Source organism: Poromitra crassiceps (genome assembly GCF_964638095.1).
Source record: "Poromitra crassiceps genome assembly, chromosome: 11".
NCBI lineage: Eukaryota > Metazoa > Chordata > Actinopteri > Beryciformes > Melamphaidae > Poromitra > Poromitra crassiceps.
The window spans coordinates 26739071-26761059 of record NC_139643.1 but is presented as its reverse complement, the minus strand read 5'-3'; the positions used below and the strand labels follow the sequence as shown (position 1 = coordinate 26761059).

Here is a 21989-nt window from a genome sequence, read left to right as displayed (position 1 = left end):
AGATTCAGCACGATCGCACATAAAATGGCATAGCTGTGGCCGAACGCAATTCTGCTCTCACTCATTCACACACACACACACACACACACACACACACACACACACACACACACACACACACACACACACACACACACACACACACACACACACACACACAGTATTATTCACAGTAGACTATTGCTCAGTATTATTTCAAATTTGCTGCTATTTGAGGCTGAAAATGATATGCTTTCTTTTTTAATGTACTTCAATTTTATTTGACTTACTTACTGTCAGCGAGTGACCAGGATGTGTTTTTTTTCCCTTTGCAAACTTTGTGTTATTTTCTTTTTTTCCACTTCCTCCTCTCACTTTAAAGAGTTACCTTGACATTTTGAATTGTCGTCTAGTTATTATTTCCTTTAGGGGATACCTTGACATTTGGAGTGTATCTTATTTTTCATAAAAAGAACTCCATGACATTGTTATTCTTTTTCTTCACCGTGCAATTTTGCACCAAATTTGCCTGAAAAACAGCTTGCCATAATTGGTATCGCGTTCCTCATTGAGACCTATGAGTTCCACTAGATACAGTGATACTTGCTATGAATAAGTGCACAACTGGCTGCTTTGACACTGTTTCTGTCTGTGTGTTTCAGTCATCTCCTGTGGCGACTTGACGGCTCCCCCCAACGGGAAGAAGATTGGTACTCAGACCACCTTTGGAGCTACGGCCATCTTCACTGCTGACCCTGGCTTCATGTTGGTGGGGACATCGGTCAGAGAGTGCTTGTCATCTGGGCTTTGGAGTGGAACTGAAACGCGGTGTTTAGGTATAAGGATGCTAATGCTAGTAATGTCTTAAAATATAATATACTGTTAGAAAGTGACCGCCATCTTGTCTACTGAGATTCAATGGCTTTTTGATGTAGACACACACACACACACACACACACACACACACACACACACACACACACACACACACACACACACACACACACACTGAAACAGCCACCATTAGAGAAGGTATTTGAGAGATGTGATTTTTCAAGGCAATCTAATGAGGACAGGCGTCAAAGTTGATGTCCGACATCTCTCGCCTGGCTGCACAGCTGCAGACCTCCTCTCGCCGTGTCCATATCACACGCAAAAACCATTTATTCAACTATCCACAGCAACCTTCTGCTACCCACTCAGTGGGATTCATTTAGATTTCATTTCATTTTTTATAAACCAGGGGAAAGAAATAGCCGCTTTCTTCTGTCAGCGTGCCTGGTGGAGGTAACAGATGTCATGACATGCTGCCGTCACTTCTCAGAATACTTCACAGGCTGAGGAGAATATGAGATGCAATTTATGAAGAAGAAGTTCAATGAAACATAACCCAGACTGAACTAAGTGGGCTATATGATGATGATGATGATGATCATTCTGTCACAGTTTTGGGGGAAAATACTAATATGCAGTGAAACCTTTCCTCATGATCTGACAAGACAAGACAAACTCAACAATTTATACTCTACATTTCACATATTGTTTCATACTAGTGGACACACGAACGATGATGTACAACATATGGTATAATAGTAGCACCCAATTACCCCTACATCATCATATTCCCACAGATGTCCCATCCACTTTAGCAAATTAAAAAACAAAACGTGAAACAATCACATATAAAAATGAATTAGGTTAAAATAAGCCTAAAACCTACACTAGTGTTACAACACAACACAACAATGCACCAGTATGACTTGTATAGTAGTTTACAGTTGGCTTACAGTACAGCAGTGAGATTCAGCCATTGTTATACTCTGGAATGAAAGTCAAGGTGTCATCGTTAGGAAAGGTCCTGATTTCCTTTCAGAGTTTGCCAGTGAGCCTTCTAAGAACAACTGTTGTTATATTATAATATAAGTTGATGCGGTGCAGCATCTCCTTGATCCATCTGTCATGGGTGGGAAGCGCGGACATGTTTCAACTAGTAATTATTACCCGTCTTACCAAGAGTGAGAGTAAAAATAAAGAACTGAATCTGTTTCTGCACAAAGTGTAATGGCCCATTAAAATTATCTTGGCATTTCTCAAAGAAAGCTTTCCTTGAAATCTTTTTGAAAATAGGCGACATGTATAAAGCAAGATATTTCAACCCACTCTTAACCTCTGGGAGAGAAATGGGATTATTCCTAGTTGTAAATGGGAAGTGATACAATTTCTCCTCTATACGTTTGCGACGAAACAGAATATATTTTGTGAAGGTAGAATATTGTTGTGCTCCCACATGCACATTTCATAGTCATATACCTCGTATATCAAAATGTTTTCAAGCTGCGCACTGCACATTGTTACACACATGCAAATAGTTCAACAGGTGTTTAACATTGTACCTTTCCCACAAAGAGGGAGCACACTGCGTTAACAAGATCTTCCTCCACAGCAACAGTTCAGAGGTACCTCCTTGGACAAAGTTCCCCATTGTCTGAGATCCCTCCCTCTCTGTGTGTGTGTGTGTCTCTCTTTCAGCTGGTCACTGTGGTATCCCAGAAGGCATTGTGAATGGTCAGGTAATCGGCGAGAACTTCGGTTACCGTGACACGGTCGTATATCAGTGTCTGCCTGGTTTCCGACTAATTGGCTCATCGGTCCGAATCTGTCTCCAAGACAACCAGTGGTCGGGACAGCTGCCTGTCTGTATACGTAAGAAAAACACACATTTTTACTTCCTAACGAACAACTAACTAAGCAACCCAAACTCCTACTAGAAATATCTGTCTCCAAGACAACACACAGCTGCATGTCTCTGTAAGGAAATACACACACTCATGCATATTCACACACAGATTGACTGCAACAGTTTCTGTGCATCGACTGTAGAAACATGCGCACACGCACGCAATAAAACACTGTAATTAGCTTAAAAAATGTCTTGTTTACATCATATTTATTGCTTATGATCTGAGACTTACTGTTCTGAGTAAGCCGAGTTGTGCTGAGTGTAAATCAGGCTTCTCCCACCCTGTCAGGAAATAAGTTTTCAGAGTAATAAAAATATGAAACGTAGTAAAAATCCAGTCCAAACATCATTCAAAATAAGTTGCACTTAAGTCGCACTGAAGTCGCACACCCGTGTGTGCGACTCACTGCAGTGACTTGAGACTCGATTTGGAATGGAGATTTGGGACTCGATAACAATCTTTATTTTTTTCTTCCTTTCTTTCTTTTCTTCCTTTCTTTATGTGCATTAACATGAAGGAAATGTCTACTAATAATAATGTCAACTAGTCAATGCTGATACTGTATGCTAATAGATAAAGGAGTGAGGATAATACAGTACATGATTTGAATTCCTTAGTTGTACCTATGCAGTGTTCTAAGCAGACCGGATGGCATGCAGCAGACGATAGAACGCTCATCCACAAGAGACTTGACTTGGACTTGTGACCAAAGACTTGAGACGTGACTTGGACTGGCAAAAAATGACTTGTGAGCATCTCTGAATTGTCCACAAATTCTAAAAAGTTCTCTCCTTATTATAATGAAATGGTGCAGATAAGGTGCTGCTATGGGGCACCTTTCATAAGGAAAGGTGGTGATCGTTTGAGAAGAAATACATTTTAAGACCCAAGTGACTCTTGAGAGCTGACACATTTTGACTGTAAATGTAAAATGGAAATGTTCTGTCAGACGCCAAATTTAGACTTGTGTTTTGAGGATATACTCAGCACCTTCATTTGAATTTGAGATGTAAGTTGCCCGTGGTGTTGCATAATCAATAGAATATATTTTAAAAGTCAATTTTGAACCATACCACTGTGTGTTGATTAAGAGGGAAAAAGGGCATTACACAGTATGATCGAGTATTCAGCAGATAGTGCAGTGGAATTGGCATTTGGTGTCAGAATGCGGCAAAGTATATCAGCTAGAGAAACACGAGGAGTGCTCTTCTCAACAAAACATCTTACAGTCTCACATTTAAAGAGGCAAGTACACTAGTAGGTGCATATATAAAGTATATCAGCAAGAGAAACAGGAGGAGTGCTCTTCTCAACCTTACAGTCTCACATTTAAAGAGGCAAGTACAGCAGTAGGAGCATACAACATAGTACCTGGTGCTGAATTCAAACCAAGAGTTCTTCTGGTTTGAAGTAGTAAGTTCAGAGGAGTAGGCTATGTTTGTTCTATAGCACCTTTAATTCTGTACTTCATGTGGACTGTTACTGTATACCATCGCCTGTTCACTGTTGGTTAAATGGAGTGAACAAGTCACTTCTTTGGTGATGTTGAGCTGTCTTGACGCTTAAATTGGTAACGAAGGAGGCGAATACTGAGGTGGTGAAGATGTGAGGACGGTGATGATGTTTCATAGCTGCTTTGAAAATCGATAGTCATTGACAAACGTCCTCCATGGAAGGACAGGATAGATCCAATCCAGGAGAAACAGCTAAATAATGCATGTGGCCGTGGTTGTGAGTTGAGCGAGCACACTGTAGAGTTCTTAAGCCACACCCCCTTTCATTTTCCCATAGATGTCTATATGGGGAAATTAATGAGGAATGAAATCCATGAGGTCCCATGCCGAACCGGGAAGAGGGTGTGACTTAGGCAGTCTATAAAACAGCATCACCTGCAGTCATAACTTTGTTATTTTTCAGTGTGATAGAAATATGAGTTCAGAGAGTACTGTGTGTGCGCATGCGTGTGTGTGTGTGTGTGTGTGTGTGTGTGTGTGTGTGTGTGTGTGTGCGTGCGTGCGCGCTGCGCGCGCGCGTGTGTGTGTGCGTGCGTGCGTGCGTGCGTGCGTGCGCGCGCGCGCGCGCGCGCGCGTGTGTGTGTGTGTGTGTGTGTGTGTGCGTGTGTGCGCGCGCACGCATGGATGACACCATACAAAATAGGGTCAGGAAAGATAATTTTAAACAGGAGGACCTCAAAGCTAGAAAATGCAGTAACAATGGGGCTACCTTTTATTTATTTGTTTGTATTTGACACAGTGGCACAAGGCCTCCACCATGGCTGCTAGTCTGGGAGAGCCGATAAGCCCAGATCAACTTTCAGTCAAGAAGAAAAAGAATCCACATTGAAAGAGGAAATAAAATAATTGACAATGAACCTTTTGTTAAGAGTGTTGTCGAGCGTTGAGAACGGCCAGTTTTGACGCTCACATTGAGAGAAGCATCCCTCTCTGGAGGCGCTCTCACAATAGTCCTGAGGTTGTGCAGATCAGCCCGGCAGTCCCATATAAAGGGCCAGAAGGCCTAACTGGCCGTGTGGTGTGCATGAGATAAATAGCTGGGCTTGAGGATAAGGCAGAAGGCTCTTGACATGTCCAGGCTACTGTGAAAATCCTCCACAATGTGTCACTTGCTGTGAGCACTCAGGATGTTTTTAGGCAGCGACTGGGCACAGTTAAGGTGGGGATGAGTGCCATCTGAAGCTCATAACCCAGGCGTTTGTCCAACAAACACAGACTGCTTGTTCACTAGAGGATGAAGGTGATTATGTACTCGCCCAGAGTGGAAGACACACACGAGACGAGAGGGAGTCATTTTTTTTCGTCTTCTTCTTGTGACCTCTTCTTGACAATGACCTAAAATAAAAAAGAAATGTTAAACAGCTTTTTTTGTCAGTCAGTGTATCTCTGTATGCATGCGTGACTGTGTGCGTAGGTCTTTATTTGTGTCCGTGTTGTTAGGGTTGTGTGTGTGTGTCTCTATCTGTTTGTGTATCTCGGTGTGTCTCTCTGCTCTGCTGTTTTTATTGAGCGAGGTTATTCATGCACTGGTTATTGAGGGAAATCATTTCAGAACCAAATTATACTGTAATTATGGAGATGAGGGGCTCTTGTTTAGAGACACAAACACTGAATGATGATGAGACTATGGGCGGTGTGTGCGTGCTAGTGCGTGTGTGTGTGTGTAGCCGCAGGCTATATGCTGACGGTGTCAGATAAATTTGTATCTTCGGCAAACAAACAAACTCTTGTGATTCTCACTGATCAACTGAGAAAAGACCTTGGCTTGTCTTCATCTCTCCTGGCTCCTCTGCTTTTTATGCCTCCGCCGGCGATACTGTACCGTATGTCACTTTAAAGGCTTTTACTTTGCACTTTATCATTCATCATTTGAGATTCTTTCTGCTTGCTCCATCTTCTGCTATTGCTGTGATCACTGCGCTGCATAGTGCTGCACAAAGTCAAATTCATCGTTTGTAATATGATTACTCACTATGACTATTAAAATGAATCTTGAATCTTGATAGCCGTGGCTGGAGGCATTATGCTTTCGGGTTGTCCGTCCGTCTGTCGTTAACACGATATCTCAGGAACGCCTCGAGGGAATTTCTTCAAATTTGTCTTCAAATTTGTCTCAAGGATGGACTGATTCGATTTTGGTGGTGAAAAGTCAAAGTTCAAGGTCACTGTGACCTCACGACTGCTCATTCCATGCTCATTGATGCAATAAATCTCAGGAACGCCTTGAAGGCATTTCCTCAAATTTGGCTCAAACATCCACTTGGACTCAAGGATGAACTGATTATATTTTGGTGGTCAAAGTCCAAGGTCACTGTGACCTCGTGTCCATCTGTTCCATGCTCGTTACTGTAACCTCACGTTTGTTCCTTTGTTCGTTCCCTCAAGCAAGGGGGCGGGGCTCGGTAAAAGGGGCCATAGTTAGGGATGGGAAGGTCGTAGAGAGTCAGGATTGGAGGGGTGGGTAGGGGGAGTGGCTAGGAGGGGGGAAGGTGAGAGAGGGGGCGTGGTGGCGGAGGCGGTTATTTCTAGCCTCTCCTGTTCTTCTCTCTTCTCATACTCCCCTTAAAGGTGCTGTACAGTAAGTGATTCTGGAGGAAGGATTGAGTCAACACGGTTCTCATTAAAACTGATGCTTTGGGTTGGTGATCCGGTCCAGAACACCAACCCAAAGTGTCAGTATTTGACTACTTGGGAATGAGAACCATGTTGACTCAATCCTCTAGGGCTTTCACACCGGCAGGGCTCCGTGCCGGTTCCGGTTCCCGAACCCAAATTTGAACCGGCCGGCGCGTTCAGACCGAAGAAATAATTGGTTCGGAACCTGAAAAGTTGGTTCTCAGCGGAACCAAAAGGTAGTTGGTTTTTCCTTGGGAACCGTGACATCATCAGTGGGCGTGTCTTATCTTATTCTAGGCTGTGAAAATGAGCAGGAAGGAGAAAAAGGCAGTGACAACATGGAGAAAAATTATTTGCACTGGTCTGCTGAGGAAACCAAATGTTTAGTGGCGATTTGGGCATCTACCGAATTTCAAGAAAAGCTAGAAAGCAGTACAAGAAAGAGCAAGTTGTATGCCGAACTTGCGGAAGAGATGGCCAAGGCTGTGTTCAGTCGAACACCAGACCAAATAATTAATAAACTTAAAAAACTAAAGAAGGACTACTGAATAATGTCCTCCCACTTTGGTTCAGCTTAAACTGGTGTGAACATGGGCTGGTTCGCCAGAAAGCACCAAGGTTCTGAGACTCCAGAACGGAACCAGAGCCAGAACCAGAACCGTGTCTGTCTGAAAGTGGTATGTGTGGAGTTCTCTCTCTTGATTGGATAAAGTGGGATGGGATACTGGAAAGTTTCTCTTTGGTTTACAGCAAAGCAGAGGGACTGGCAGACCCATGTTACTGACCAAACACTCTATATCAGTGATTGCTATTTACACTTATTTTAACAAAAATATATAACTTGTCCTCTTGTCTTCGTCTCCTATATTCTATATTCTGGGTTTGGAGGGAGAGATCGTGAGATCGACAGAGGCAGACTTACAGAGACAGTTGAGAGAGAGACTGGCAGTAACTGTAAACTGTGTTTGCACAAGCATCAAAACACTGTCGTCAGCACAGTGAGGAAGTCAGAGATCGGACAATTGCCGCACGCGCACACGCTATGTTCAAGACCCGATGAATGGCACCCTCAGGATGAATAGTTATGATCCACAATGGCAAGCAGAGGACAGTCTGAAATAAAACTAATACTCAATATGGCGAGGGCCAATATTTCCAAATTGATGGCGCTGGATCAGGATGCGAGCTAGGCCCACAAATAATGTGAGTCTCCTCGGGTCTAGTGATGTTCTCATAAATATTCACGAGTTAGGACAAGCCCACAGATCTGGTCCAGACCGGAGCCTCTTTTGGCTCTACACAGGAAATCTACACTATCTGAAATCTGATTTTCAGCTTTTCTCAAGGAGAAATCTCAATGAAGAGGAGTTTAGTAATGAGATTAGAAAAACTACACGAGTGTTATGAAAATGCAATCGTTCACCAAAGACAGTTGGATATAAATCACATCACTGGTGCTCTGCAGCTACATCACGTTAAATGCTGCAATAGCAGTACTGGATAAGACCACACAAACATTCACCAAAGATACATCTAAATCTAAATCACAGCAATGGTGTCAATTACATGTAAATCATAATCGGTCAGTTGGAAGGACATTAATCAGCAGAGTCATGACTTATTGTCAGTCAAGCAAGGAGCAGTAAAATCCTTTCAATGTCAAGTTAATTAGTAATGCTGTACTTTGTAGTTATTTGCTGTCTTACTGTATCAGTGTTTTGTACACAGTAGCCTACTGGTGATATATATATATCTTATATATATATATAATAAGAACTCCAGCCTAACTTCTACTTCTCTGAAATGTATTATGTGCAGTCTCAAGTAAATTTGCTATAAAGTCCATAATATACATGTATCGTTCATTCACTTTTTCTCTTCTATAGCAATCAGCTGTGGCCATCCAGGAAGTCCCATATACGGCCGCACGGTGGGCAACGGCTTCAACCTCAACGACGTGGTCAGCTTTGTTTGTCACCGTGGTTACGAAATGGAGGGGCCGGCACGCGCTCAGTGTCAGGCCAACCGCCAGTGGAGCCACCCGCCCCCAACATGTAAAGGTGGGGAAAAAAGTTAAGTCTGTTCACCCCTAACCTTATTTAACCCTAACCTTCGATACCACCTCAATAGCAACCTTATCCCTATTTACCCCTATCGCTCTTTACTAGAACTTTACTACTTTACTAGCCTGTCCCTAATTACCCTGACCGTATCATTTGATAAAAATTCCGTAACCCTATTCACACTAACCTGCTCTTCCATCATCATCATCCTACTGTAAGGGGCCGTGTTGACAGGAAGTGTTTAATTGAGTGGCCAGTGCCTTTCTGCAATTCATTCTCGATGGTAAGGACGCACTAGGAACACTGCTCAGGGTTTAAAATTTGGCGCAGGATTCCGGCACATTCTCCAGAATTCCCGCACATTTTCCAGAATTCCCGCATACTTTCAATTTATAAAGGGGGAGTAATCCCGCAATGTTTTGCACAGATCGATCTATGTTTGTGCGGAACGGTGCTTAATGCATTCAAATCACTGGCTGGACGGGTTACACCGGCGGACCAAATTTCACTTACGTGGCCAGTTAACAACAAACATTAGCATGTTCGCTCTGTCCCTCAGTCCTCTCTCGACATCAACGCTCCTCTGCTGATTTCTGGGTGGATACAGACAGCTGCTTGCAAACATGATAGATCGCTGGCTAAAATGGAAAGCTACGTCGTCAGAAGGGGGACCCGCTCAGAAAAAACAAACGGGACAAGTCGAACAACAAGGCACTTCTAGCTTAAACGTCAACGTAACACCGAGTAACGTCAGTGGCAGTGATGTTTATCGTTACGTTATTGACGATGAAGAATCTGATATCGATAATGACGTTGATAATAACGTTAATCCTCCTTATCCCGAGTGCCAGTGATGTCAACGTTGTTGTCGCCACTCAAATGGCGTTTCTCATAAAGCAGGCATGAAAATCTGGTGGAAGCATTTTCAATAAAAAGTGAAACGACACACAGATGGTTTATAGTGGACTTGCCATGCCTGCCCATTCACTTCAATAGAACTCTCTCCCCAATGCAAAATCCGAACAGGTTTAGTTGCCAGTAATGTCAGTAAGAAAGGCAGATGTAGTGAGCAAAGATGGATGATTTAATATTCCATAGCTCTGACCTAACCAAATCTAACTGACATCACTATTGTGAACACAAAACAAAGAACACTTCTGATATAATATGATATTAGTGTTTTAGTAGAGTGTATCACTCAATACAAAAAATGAAGGCTTTCATAGAACCAAAAGCCTATGGCTTAGTCCGCAGAAAAAACACGACAAAAGCCATAGTAATTCAGACTCAGGTGTGCATAAACTACTACAAAAATGTGAAATTACAGTATTATCGCTTATTGGACAGGAGAAGCAGCTATTTGTCGGTTATAGTATCACCTGAAAAAATCCCCCCCAAAGTCTATAAATCCCCCCTATCTGAAGAACATAAGGGGGGAATTCCCCCCTAGTTTGCAAAGTGAATTTTAAGCCTGCTGCTCTTCCCAGCACTACACCTGGCTTTTAAGAGCTCCTGACGGCTAGTATGTTTTGGCCGAGTGCTCTGGGCCCCTCAAGCAGAGAAAAGTTCAACTTTTGGAGTGGTGCACTGCTTATCAATGTCACTTTTTCGACAGCAACAAATAAGTGCTGTGTGTCTGTGCGTGTTGGAAGCGCTCTGGACATGATTTCCGAAGCAACTCTAACCCGAAGAAAACGCTTCCTGTCAACATGGTCCTTAAAGGATGGCTTTACCGGTAATCAACCCACTTTGTATCATATAGTATAATCTCGGTATTATAAGCACATGGGCAGTGTTTTGCCTTCTCTCTCTGTTTACCTCACGGAGAAAATGCTCCTGCTCCTGTCTGCAGAAACTCCGCCCCCCACCAGCTGCAAGTCGTTAATGCTCTCAATGCGATTCTCTGCAGATGTGCGCATTCTTAAAAAATAAAAATAAACAAAAACAGCCGCCCTCGGAGCAGATTCTGCCTCTCCAGCAGAACTTCCGCAGCTCCGTTCTGACACGTTGTGACGTAAAATGCGTCACAACGGAGCGCTTTGCCAGAGGAGGAAATGGGAGATCTCCGTGAGGAAAGCAGAGAGAGAAGGTAAACACTGCCCATGTGCTTATATTACTGAGATTATTAATGATACAAAGTGGGTTGATTATCGGTAAAGCCATCCTTTAAGGCTCATTACAGTCTCGAGAAGATAGCAGCTTCCTTCCTGGCCCTTACTGAATTCATGTCCATCCAGTCACATGACCAGGCCAGTTTTCCTTTATCAGCCCATTCACTTTCTTTAGCCTCAATCGTTCCTGAACGGTCACAGCAGCAAGGGTCACTTCACTCACAAGCTATCAGTGTCCTGCCCAGTTAGCAGAATGTAGTGCCAGTAAATCAAGCAAAATGCAACACATGACTGACCAGTGAAAACAAAGAGGACACACAAACTACTCCCTAAAATAACATCCTTTTACTGACCATGTTTGCCCCGTTAAAGCCCAAACCTCTGGAGCTATGGCACCGTTAAAGCCCAAACCTCTGGAGCTATGGCACCGTTAAAGCCCAAACCTCTGGAGCTATGGCACCTATGGGAGCAAGTGAAAAACACTTGAGACGGAAGAGAAATGACCCTCTCTGGTGCATGCCAAATAACACATGTCTCTCCATCTCTCTGTATGTGTGTATGTATGTGTCTCCCTGTGTCTCTCTCTCTCTCTGTGTAGTGGTCAACTGCTCCGATCCAGGTATCCCAGCCAATTCCATACGGCAGAGTAAAATAGAACATGGGAACTTTACCTTTGGTACTGTGGTGTTCTACGACTGTAACCCGGGATATTACCTGTTCGGATCGCCTGTGCTGACCTGTCAACCTACCGGACACTGGGACAAACCTCTACCTGAATGTATCGGTTAGTATGATGGCTGTTTATCTCTCTGCCTGCGGGCCCGTCTTTAACCTGCCTGTTTGTCAACAGTATAGCGTTCTGATTCTAAGAATAGAGGTCAAAACTTGTGCTGTTTCCTTTTCACATTTTGTGTGGCTCATCTCCGCCAAGAGTGCCGACAACTCTAGACTTTGTCTTGTTTCCTGTCTCTCTATCCCCCGGTCCTATCCATCATGTTGTCTCTGAATCCTATCTAGTTCTCCACACTGGTCAATCCCACAAGCACGTAATGATGTGTCTGGTGAAGAACAGCTATCCATCATCTATTCATCTCTCTGTTGGACTCTAGTTGTAGACTGTGGTCATCCGGGCTCTCCCCCTAACGGTGTGCTGAGTGGAGAGAAGTATACGTTCGGCTCGACGGTTCGATACTCATGTCTGGGAGGCAGACAGCTGAAGGGGGAATCATCCAGGACCTGTCAGCTCAATGGGATGTGGAGCGCACCCATGCCCTTCTGCTCTGGTAACTATTTTAACCTTTATTGAATAATATACACACTGTAAAGTTAGTCCAATCAGAATGTGCGATGGAGGGATACGAGTTATACACACTGTAAAGTTAGTCCAATCAGAATGTGCGATGGAGGGATACGAGTCCAGACGTCCGGAACATGTAGACGCAACAGACTGTGGCGCACGTCACCGTGCCTTCCGGTTCTGCTAGCGCACGTTCTTCACCCCTTCATGAGCGGTTGGAGGGCTAATGCGAGAGATGGGTGGACAGATATGTGGTAGGGGTTGACACTGCAAAGGAGAATGTACCATGATCTGTCAGTCTAAAGGGCTGTGGAGCACAACCTCCCGCAGGCCCACTCCTGCGTTTACGCTCTGCTAAGAGAGAGTTCCCAATCTAATTTCACCCTTTGTAAATCTTGTAGAACTCTTATTTCAACCTGCTCTGACCCGTGCCTGCTCTGACCCGTGCGTTTCTGCTCGGGGTGAAACCCACAAAGTGGCTGTTTTCGAACATGAGATGAAGTGGTGAAATGAGGGAGAGTGTAATGAATGAATAGAAGGACTGAACTGAAAGTGTGTGAGAAATAACGACGACGGAAAAAATGATGACACAGTTCAGACAGTTGAAAGAAGAATCCCGTATAAACTGTCAACTCGATCCGCCGAACAGCGTTGCCATATCATGCTACAAAATAAAATGTACTTTATTTATGTGTTTATTTATTTATCGTAGCACCGCCTGATAGAGCCCTTATAGAAACCTTTACCTTTTAGTAGAAGGAAGAGATTCACGTTGATTGTGGTTATAATGCAGGTTCCAAAACTAAAATTATTGTCATTTGGGTTCTTTAAATATTAATAGATTTAAACCCTTTTATTTGCATACATATTCCCCATGCATTTTCTCTAGCAGTGTCTTTCTGTGGTGACTGGCTGCTAAAAATGATACTGTAGATGCAACACTGTCATTGTGTTGACTTTGTTGCTGTGTGAAGTAGTGCTTTACACAAGCATTATTTCCTCCATGTTGAATGTATGCACATCTCAACACTTATTGGAGTAGATAGTTTCTCCAGACCTTTCAGCATGTTTAGAAACCATCACACTAATATGATTGTCAGTTGGCTGGCTCGGGGCCTGATTACGGCTCTTTGGCCAGAGATGCTCCCAGCAGGTGCTGCTTATATAACAAACTGAGTGAGAAGATGTCCCACACACTAAGAATACATTGTTATTTACAGCCATTGCCTGGGGGAAAATGTAGCAGGGCGAAGGGAGGGTCATAGTTTAAGAAACGGTGACTCATGGCTCCTACATGCCAGGTCTGCACCAGAGCCCCACAGATACAGACACTGCCCATGGCAGCCACGATAGCTCCACAATTCAGCTTCATGGCCGCTGAGAAGCAAACGGCGATTCTACATGCCAGCTGATATCATGCCGTCTGATGGAACGTTGGCTATGTTACATGCTGATGTATTTGAGGTGCTTGGGAGCAGCACTGCTGTAGAAGACCTGCTTGTGTGTTTTGTGTTTGTTTGTCCCTGTATATGCAATGCTCTTTGCTGCTTCGGGGGAATTGCGGTTTGCCACTAAGTGAGCAGCACTACTGCAAGCAGCAAGCGGCTGGAGGCTGGTGTGGCGTACAGCCGCATACCAGGAAGCAGCCTGTGATCCTCTAACTGTAGGGGCAAAGTCAAAACATGAATTAAACATGTTGTTCGGCTATTCTCTTAGTTCCAACAACAGTGTGACTGTGCACTACCACAGTGGTTTGGTTTTAACAGGTGGATTTATTTTGAAGTCAACACTCACTCTAGTCATGCACCCCCTGCACCTTTGCCTTATTTCAGCCACCCTGCACCTCTGCCGAGGCCTAGCATTCTGATTTCAGCCCCACCCTGCACCTCTGCCAGGCCTAGCATTCTGATTTCAGCCACCCCTGCACCTCTGCCGAGGCCTAGCATTCTGATTTCAGCCACCCCTGCACCTCTGCCAGGCCTAGCATTCTGATTTCAGCCCCACCCTGCACCTCTGCCGAGGCCTAGCATTCTGATTTCAGCCCCCCCTGCACCTCTGCCAGGCCTAGCATTCTGATTTCAGCCACCCCCTGCACCTCTGCCAGGCCTAGCATTCTGATTTCAGCCCCACCCTGCACCTCTGCCAGGCCTAGCATTCTGATTTCAGCCACCCCCTGCACCTCTGCCAGGCCTAGCATTCTGATTTCAGCCACCCCTGCACCTCTGCCGAGGCCTAGCATTCTGATTTCAGCCCCACCCTGCACCTCTGCCAGGCCTAGCATTCTGATTTCAGCCCCCCCCCCCCTGCACCTCTGCCAGGCCTAGCATTCTGATTTCAGCCCCCCCCTGCACCTCTGCCAGGCCTAGCATTCTGATTTCAGCCCCCCCTGCACCTCTGCCAGGCCTAGCATTCTGATTTCAGCCACCCCCTGCACCTCTGCCAGGCCTAGCATTCTGATTTCAGCCCCACCCTGCACCTCTGCCGAGGCCTAGCATTCTGATTTCAGCCCCACCCTGCACCTCTGCCAGGCCTAGCATTCTGATTTCAGCCACCCCCTGCACCTCTGCCAGGCCTAGCATTCTGATTTCAGCCACCCCTGCACCTCTGCCGAGGCCTAGCATTCTGATTTCAGCCCCACCCTGCACCTCTGCCAGGCCTAGCATTCTGATTTCAGCCCCCCCCCCCTGCACCTCTGCCAGGCCTAGCATTCTGATTTCAGCCCCCCCCTGCACCTCTGCCAGGCCTAGCATTCTGATTTCAGCCACCCCCTGCACCTCTGCCAGGCCTAGCATTCTGATTTCAGCCACCCCCTGCACCTCTGCCAGGCCTAGCATTCTGATTTCAGCCCCACCCTGCACCTCTGCCAGGCCTAGCATTCTGATTTCAGCCACCCCTGCACCTCTGCCGAGGCCTGGCATTCTGATTTCAGCCACCCTGCACCTCTGCCGAGGCCTAGCATTCTGATTTCAGCCCCACCAATACTTTGCTGTAGTAGAAGCAATGTTGTGTCCCTGGGGTTATTCCTGTCTCTAGACCCTTTCAAGGCAATTACCCATTATTTATTAGGACTTGCTTCCATTTGTTTTAGCCATTTTCACCTCTGGATATGTGACTGCTACATTCAGATTAATATTTACTTACTGCTCATTTTGCATCCAAGGTCGACTAATTCCCATCAGCGGTATTTTTTAATTGATGACAATGTCGTTTGATAAGCAGCTACACACATACAAACAGTTTGACCGGGCTTCCCACCATGCCTACTCTAACATCCAAGTCTCAAGTGGCGTGACCCAGAGAGCACCCAGCACACTGGGTCAGATGAGGGACAGTGTTTTTGTGCCAGCGTCACGGGCACCTCCACAAGCCTGGGCAGAAAGGCTGCAGCCCAGTAACCCATGAGTTAATCCAGGCCAGAGTACGGCCAAAATCTGTCTGTTGGGTATATTATATAATCGTGTGTGTGTGTGTGTGTGTGTGTGTGTAGCTGAGCGTGTGTGTGACTGATTAGTGATTGTTCCAAAGTCACCTGAGGGGAAACGACAGAGATTAGTTTCCACATGGCTCTATCCCCTAGACACACATACACGCACACAAACAAGTGCACGCAGACACACACACACTCACTCATACACACTAACACACGCACTAGTGACATCAGGTAGATTGGTTGTTCTCCCTGTTGAGACTTGGTACACCTGAGGCTACATGGTGACTTTGGAGGTGTGTGTGTGTGCGCGCGCGCGCGTGCGTGCGTGCCGGTGCTCTGCGCGATACAGCGTTTTTGATCTGCTACCAGGATCCCTAAGGAAAAGTCATCCATTTATCTGCTGACACAGACTTTTTGCACTAGGGTGTCATTTCCTCACATGTCCTCCCAAATCACTCACATTTAGCTTTTAAAGACAAATAATAACGACGAGATGCTGTAACATTTATTTTATTTTTTACATTTGAAAAATCATTGTGTAAGATCCTGAGGCATGAAAAGATATTATACTATTAACTGTTGTGTTCTTGTATTATGTGTAAAGTCAGTGCCTCTAGGTGTCTGCGCTGTGGAGCAAAACAAAGCCATTATGAAATGAAGTTATTCGTCAAAAGTATGAGGAACATCACAAAAAGACTACAGATGCTTTTGACAAATACTTGCTGCGTCACCTCCAGCGCTGGAGACTAGATAAGATAGATCAAGTAGAAGTACTGTTTCTTTGCTTCTGGTGTAAAAATTGTGCTTAAAGGAACACTCCGCCGATTTTTAATTCAGAACAGTTTTTTTCATTTAGTTTGACAGTTATTGAGAGTTGATTTGAGTTAAATTGTGGACCAGTGATGTCATTTGTGTATGAATGCCATCACTGGTCCACACCTTAACTCAAATCAACTCTCAATAACTGTCAAACGAAGTCTGCAAAACTGTTTACATTTTTTGGATATGTGTGAGATTATGTGCAAAATAAATCAGCATTGTTTTTCGGAACATTGTTACATGTGATATTTCCCATTATTTTTTTAAAGGACAAGAGGACAGACGTCAAACTAGATTATTTTAGTGCAAAATTAAACCAAATAAAACCTAAATCTTCTCAGCTGATGACTGATTCACTGAATGGCTCCACAATTGACCAATTTTACAATTGTCTAGTTTATGATTAAATAAGAATAAACCACTCAAACAGTAGGCTATTTTGATTCTGAATTAGACATCATTTTACACACCTTGAATTGGTGGTTGACGTGGATGATGTTAAAGGGGAATTATGTTTCTTTTTTCTTTTTTTACAACCTGGACCTTATTTCCAGCTGGATTTATGTTTGACACTCACCCTGAACAGAACCTTCTGAAAACGAAGCAGTATAAAGCTATAACGGCCCGCGCAACGGCCTGGAATAGAGGGCGTAGGGGCACCTGCTAACCGTGTATGCACGTCCTGTAGATAGCTTATTTTCTGCCACACACTGGCTCATGTGCTTATTATATGATACTGGTATAAATGTGAGCTGCTCTATTTACCTCTCTCAGAAACATAATGTTTTTGAAATTACAGTGGAAAATGGGAAAAAATGTCTCTTCAACTTATTGTTCTATATTTAACTTATTGTTATTGTTCTATATAATATATATATATATATATATATATATATATATATATATATATATATATATAAATATAAATATATATATATATATATATATATATATATATATATATATATATATATATATATATATATATATATATAAATATATATGTAAGGGATAATGTATACTGAGCCGGTGATTACTGTGGAAATAATGACCGACAGGTGAGATTGTCACCTGAAGGTCATTATTTCCAGGTCAATCATTCAATCATTCACCTGAAGGTCATTATTTCCAGTAATCACTGGCTCAGTATACATTATCCCGCTTAGAACACGGCCTACAACTAAGTCATTCAATAATCTGACAAAAATAATTATTCAAATAGATTTTTTAATAGCGTTTTCAACACAAAGTGGTTTCATTCGTAATTGGCACACAAGACACCACAGCTGCAACTGGTTGGCCTAATTAGTAGGCCAGTGGTTGCTGACAAAAGGCTCTTATCAACTGATTAATCTCAGGTGTGGCAGAGCAGCGGTCGGTTGTCGAGAAATAATGACCGGTGAATATTGTTGATTGACCAATCAGAATCGAGTATTCGAGAGAGCCGTGTTCTATATATATATATATATATATATAATCTGATATTAATCAGATTATGACATTGTGGGGGCGGCTGGCTAGTGTAGTAAAGTGTAAAGCACTCACCTACCACCGTGGAGACCTGGGTGTGATTCCTACTTCCGGCTTGGTCAGACGTTCTTACAGAGACAATTGGCCGTGTGTGCGGGTAGGAAGCCAGTGGGGTATGCGTCCCGGTCGCTGCCTCCTCTGGTCGGTCGGGGGACCTGTTTGGGGGGCGGGGGTGGGGGAACTGGAGGGAATAGCATGATCCTCACACGCGCTACATCCTGCCAGTGAAAGTCCTCGCTGTCAGGTGAAATGTATCGGAGGAAGCATGTGCTCGTCTACGGCTGAGGGATCAGCAACGACCGGAGACAGCAGGGGAAGAATTGGCCAAGTGCAATTGGGTAGAAAATGGGGGGGGGGAGACTTAATTAAAAAGAGAACAGATTATCAGATTGATGATATGCCAATTAAATCTTTAGACCGTTACAAAAATTGGCAAATATTGGCCTATAATATTGCTCTACCAATATGTTTGTCCGGCCTTGTGCCAGTGTGAGTGTGTGTGTGTGTGTGTGTTCCCAAGAGCGTGCTCTGTCTGTCAGGCAGAGTTTGCTGACCAGGCGGCTCTACAAGGGCAGAGTGAGGAATGCGCACGCACACACACACACACACACACACACACACACACACACACACACACACACACACACACGCACACTGATGCACACATGCAATCAGACACAAAGACAAGCACCTTGGCATCAACATAAGCACACAGCCTTGTATAACACACACACATACATGTATTCAGTCACACACACACACACACACACACACACACACACACACACACACACACACACACACACACACACACACACACACACACACACAATCTTAAGGCAAACATAATGCTTCTTGACACCAGTATGTGTGTGCAGTCCAGTAGCATTTGTAAGCAGCCATTCCAGTCACAGAGCACAGCACCCTGAGAGCCTGATGGCCTCGATATATTAAAGATGGAAGCACATGTTCCATGTACCTCACAAAGCTGTCACAATAACTTATATCTGTACACGTGATCAAATACATTAAACACTGGTTATTTTTTACATTAATTTGTGCGCTGGACTCTCTTTCCCTCCCTCCTTTTTTGCCTCTTCGTCTCCCCACCATCTTTCTTTCTCTGTGTTCGACTCTTCTCCCTCTCCCTCTATCTGTTTATCGATGCAAACTCGCTCTCTGGAGATGATGCTCTCTCGCTCTCTGGAGATGATGCAGCTGGTTCCTGTGGTGATCCAGGCATTCCAATTTTAGGGGAAAATACCTTACTCTGCTTCTTTCTCCCTCTCCCTCTCTCTCTCTCTCTCTCTTTCTCCCTCCTCTTTCTGCCTCGCTCTCTCTAGGCGACACAGCTGGTTCCTGTGGTGATCCAGGCGTTCCCTCTCACGGCTTCAGGGAACAAACGGATTTCAAGATCCGTTCCAAGGTTTACTTCAGCTGCTCGGAGGGCTACGATTTGATTGGCTCGTCGGAGAGGATGTGCTTCCCCAACGGGACCTGGTCCGGCACGCAGCCCTTCTGTAAATGTAGGGAAACCTATACGCTAACCCAGCACTGACCCCCATCTATAGATTCATCCCATATAGTCTACGGTGTGCTACAACAATCTATAGTCATTATAGTCCTAGAGCTGAAACTCATTGAGATGCAAGAGACGCTCTCTCTCTCTCTCTCTCTCTCTCTCTCTCTCTTTCTCATATCCTTTCTCCCCAGCTGTCCAGTGTGGTAACCCAGGCACGCCCAGTAATGGCAGAGTATTTCGTTTGGATGGAACAACCTTTTCTCACTCTGTCATCTACTCCTGTATGGAGGGCTACCTGCTCACCGGCGCCACCACCAGGCTGTGCCAGGCCAATGGAACCTGGTCAGGAGCACAGCCCAACTGCACCAGTAAGACACCTTTTCTGCCGTATATAGAGGGATGATGGAATTTAAAATGTAGGCTTTTGTCCAACCAAATACCCAAGTATTTGTAAGTGTCAATAGATTGAATAGTGTGTCGATGGAGAGGGTTGGAAGCTTTGTTCGCACAGACGGAGAAAATAGTTTTAGTTTTGGTTGAGTTTGAGAGCAATTTCAAATCCGATAAAGCGAGCTGCAGTCATATAGGCAGTCATGGATGGATGGATGGATGGATAGATAGATAGATAGATAGATAGATAGATAGATAGATACATACATACATACATACATAAATAGATACATAATTTAGATAGATAGAAAGAAACTGCACATCTTTGCCTCATATCCTTATACTTTGGATGTGAAATCATACAGTCACTATGAGGCTAAAGTGCAGACAGTCGGCTTATAATGTATTATTTATTACTGAGGTATTGAATTCTTACTGTGCAATGACCTCACGTCCGCAGTCCATAAACATCTCAAACATCATAAACATCACCAATTGGTGATGTTTATTCCTTTCCGGCCTTTTTGCACCTCTATTTTATGCTTGGTTTTAAATTACCCCGAGCCAGTATGAGGTCTGAGTAATGAAATCAGCCTCAAATCATCCTGCCCCCTGCCACAGACTTTACGGAGTGCTGTGGATAAGCTTTGATGGTTGTTTACTTTAGCTAATTTTCTTTCTGAACTCTGTGGGGAAATTCATGAGGGGAAACAAGCATAAAATATGGCATTTTATGATCAGCAAAGAGTGGCTTATGCTTACTAACGAAATGCCTTGTTGAACACAGTAATGTCTCGTGTCCCAAGGTGGAAACCTAAATTCACTCAGCTTGGGTTTCCCGCATGACAAGAGTGCCGCTAAAGTTTTATTTTCCAATTGTCCATGACAGCTCCTCTATTCACCATACATAGAAATACTACGCGCTTTGAGAAGAGCCCGACCAGGAGATGGAGAGGGCGAGGAACCACATTTCACAAATGGCTTCTGGAATGATAAAGTTTCTAAGAAGCCCTGGCTTAAAGGAAATGGCTTTTACAGTAGATTACGCCATAGCCATTAACAGGCATTGCAGTATCTTGGGCTGGCTTTAAAAGCATTTAAACGGCCTATTAGACTATGAAGGACAGTGCTGTCTGGACAAAGTACAGTCCAGGGAATCCTAAAGCTCCTTAGAAGAGCCCCCAGGGGCGTCCTCGGCCATCTTCTCCCCGCTGTCACTTCATTCACGAGAAGTGACCACAGTGACAGAATGGAGAAACCATACCATCATAGGTCTCGCTCTCAACTGTTGCCTCCCCAACTTCACTATAGATAAATATGCAGTTCCATCTTAGTATCTCTCTCTCTCTCTCTCTCTCTCTCTCTCTCATATCCTTTCTCCCCTGCTTGAAGTATATAAAAGAGACTATATATGCAGGATGGATGAAGTATATAAAGAGACTACAGGAGCGATCAGCAAAAAGACAAATTCCAATTGTCTCGTGTGCATGACCTGTAAAGTAACCGTGATCCTCATCTCCTCTCCCCACTCCGCCCACTCCCACCCCCTTTCTCTGCAGTGATAAACTGCGGCGATCCAGGTGTCCCGGCCAATGGCCTTCGCTACGGAGAAGACTTTGTGATCGCTCAGAATGTGTCCTTCCAGTGCCAGCCAGGATACAGTATGGAGGAGGACGGATCACCTCTGAGAACATGCACCCAAAATGGGACGTGGAATGGGAATATGCCCCTATGTTCAGGTAAGTGAGCTATGAAACCACCCAGCTCTGCTTTTATATCCCTAACCTTAACATCTACTCACAAAGAGGACCTGGAAGAGACCTGGGAGATATGATAATATACCATAACTTTGTATTTTTATGTTGTATGTATGTCTTTTCAAGGGGTCAGAGCAAAAGGTACTACTGATTTTGTAATGATAGAAAGCTGGTTGACAATCGGTGGAGTGTTCCTTTAAAAATCGTATCTCTCGCCCTC

At 44.3% G+C, this 21989-nt stretch overlaps 1 protein-coding gene across 1 annotated transcript in view; it reads left to right on the top strand.

Moving 5' to 3' along the window:
• The window catches only part of LOC310784937 (CUB and sushi domain-containing protein 3-like), a gene marked incomplete at both ends in the record, with an annotated part of 585231 nt that overhangs the window by 538367 nt on the left and 24875 nt on the right, over nucleotides 1-21989 (top strand). The window contains 8 exons of the mRNA XM_083645959.1: nucleotides 642-815; nucleotides 2509-2682; nucleotides 8737-8910; nucleotides 11623-11808; nucleotides 12134-12307; nucleotides 19444-19626; nucleotides 19814-19990; nucleotides 21572-21751. Coding sequence (XP_083502085.1) covers nucleotides 642-815; nucleotides 2509-2682; nucleotides 8737-8910; nucleotides 11623-11808; nucleotides 12134-12307; nucleotides 19444-19626; nucleotides 19814-19990; nucleotides 21572-21751 — 1422 coding nt within the window. The remainder of the gene's footprint in view (nucleotides 1-641; nucleotides 816-2508; nucleotides 2683-8736; nucleotides 8911-11622; nucleotides 11809-12133; nucleotides 12308-19443; nucleotides 19627-19813; nucleotides 19991-21571; nucleotides 21752-21989) is intronic.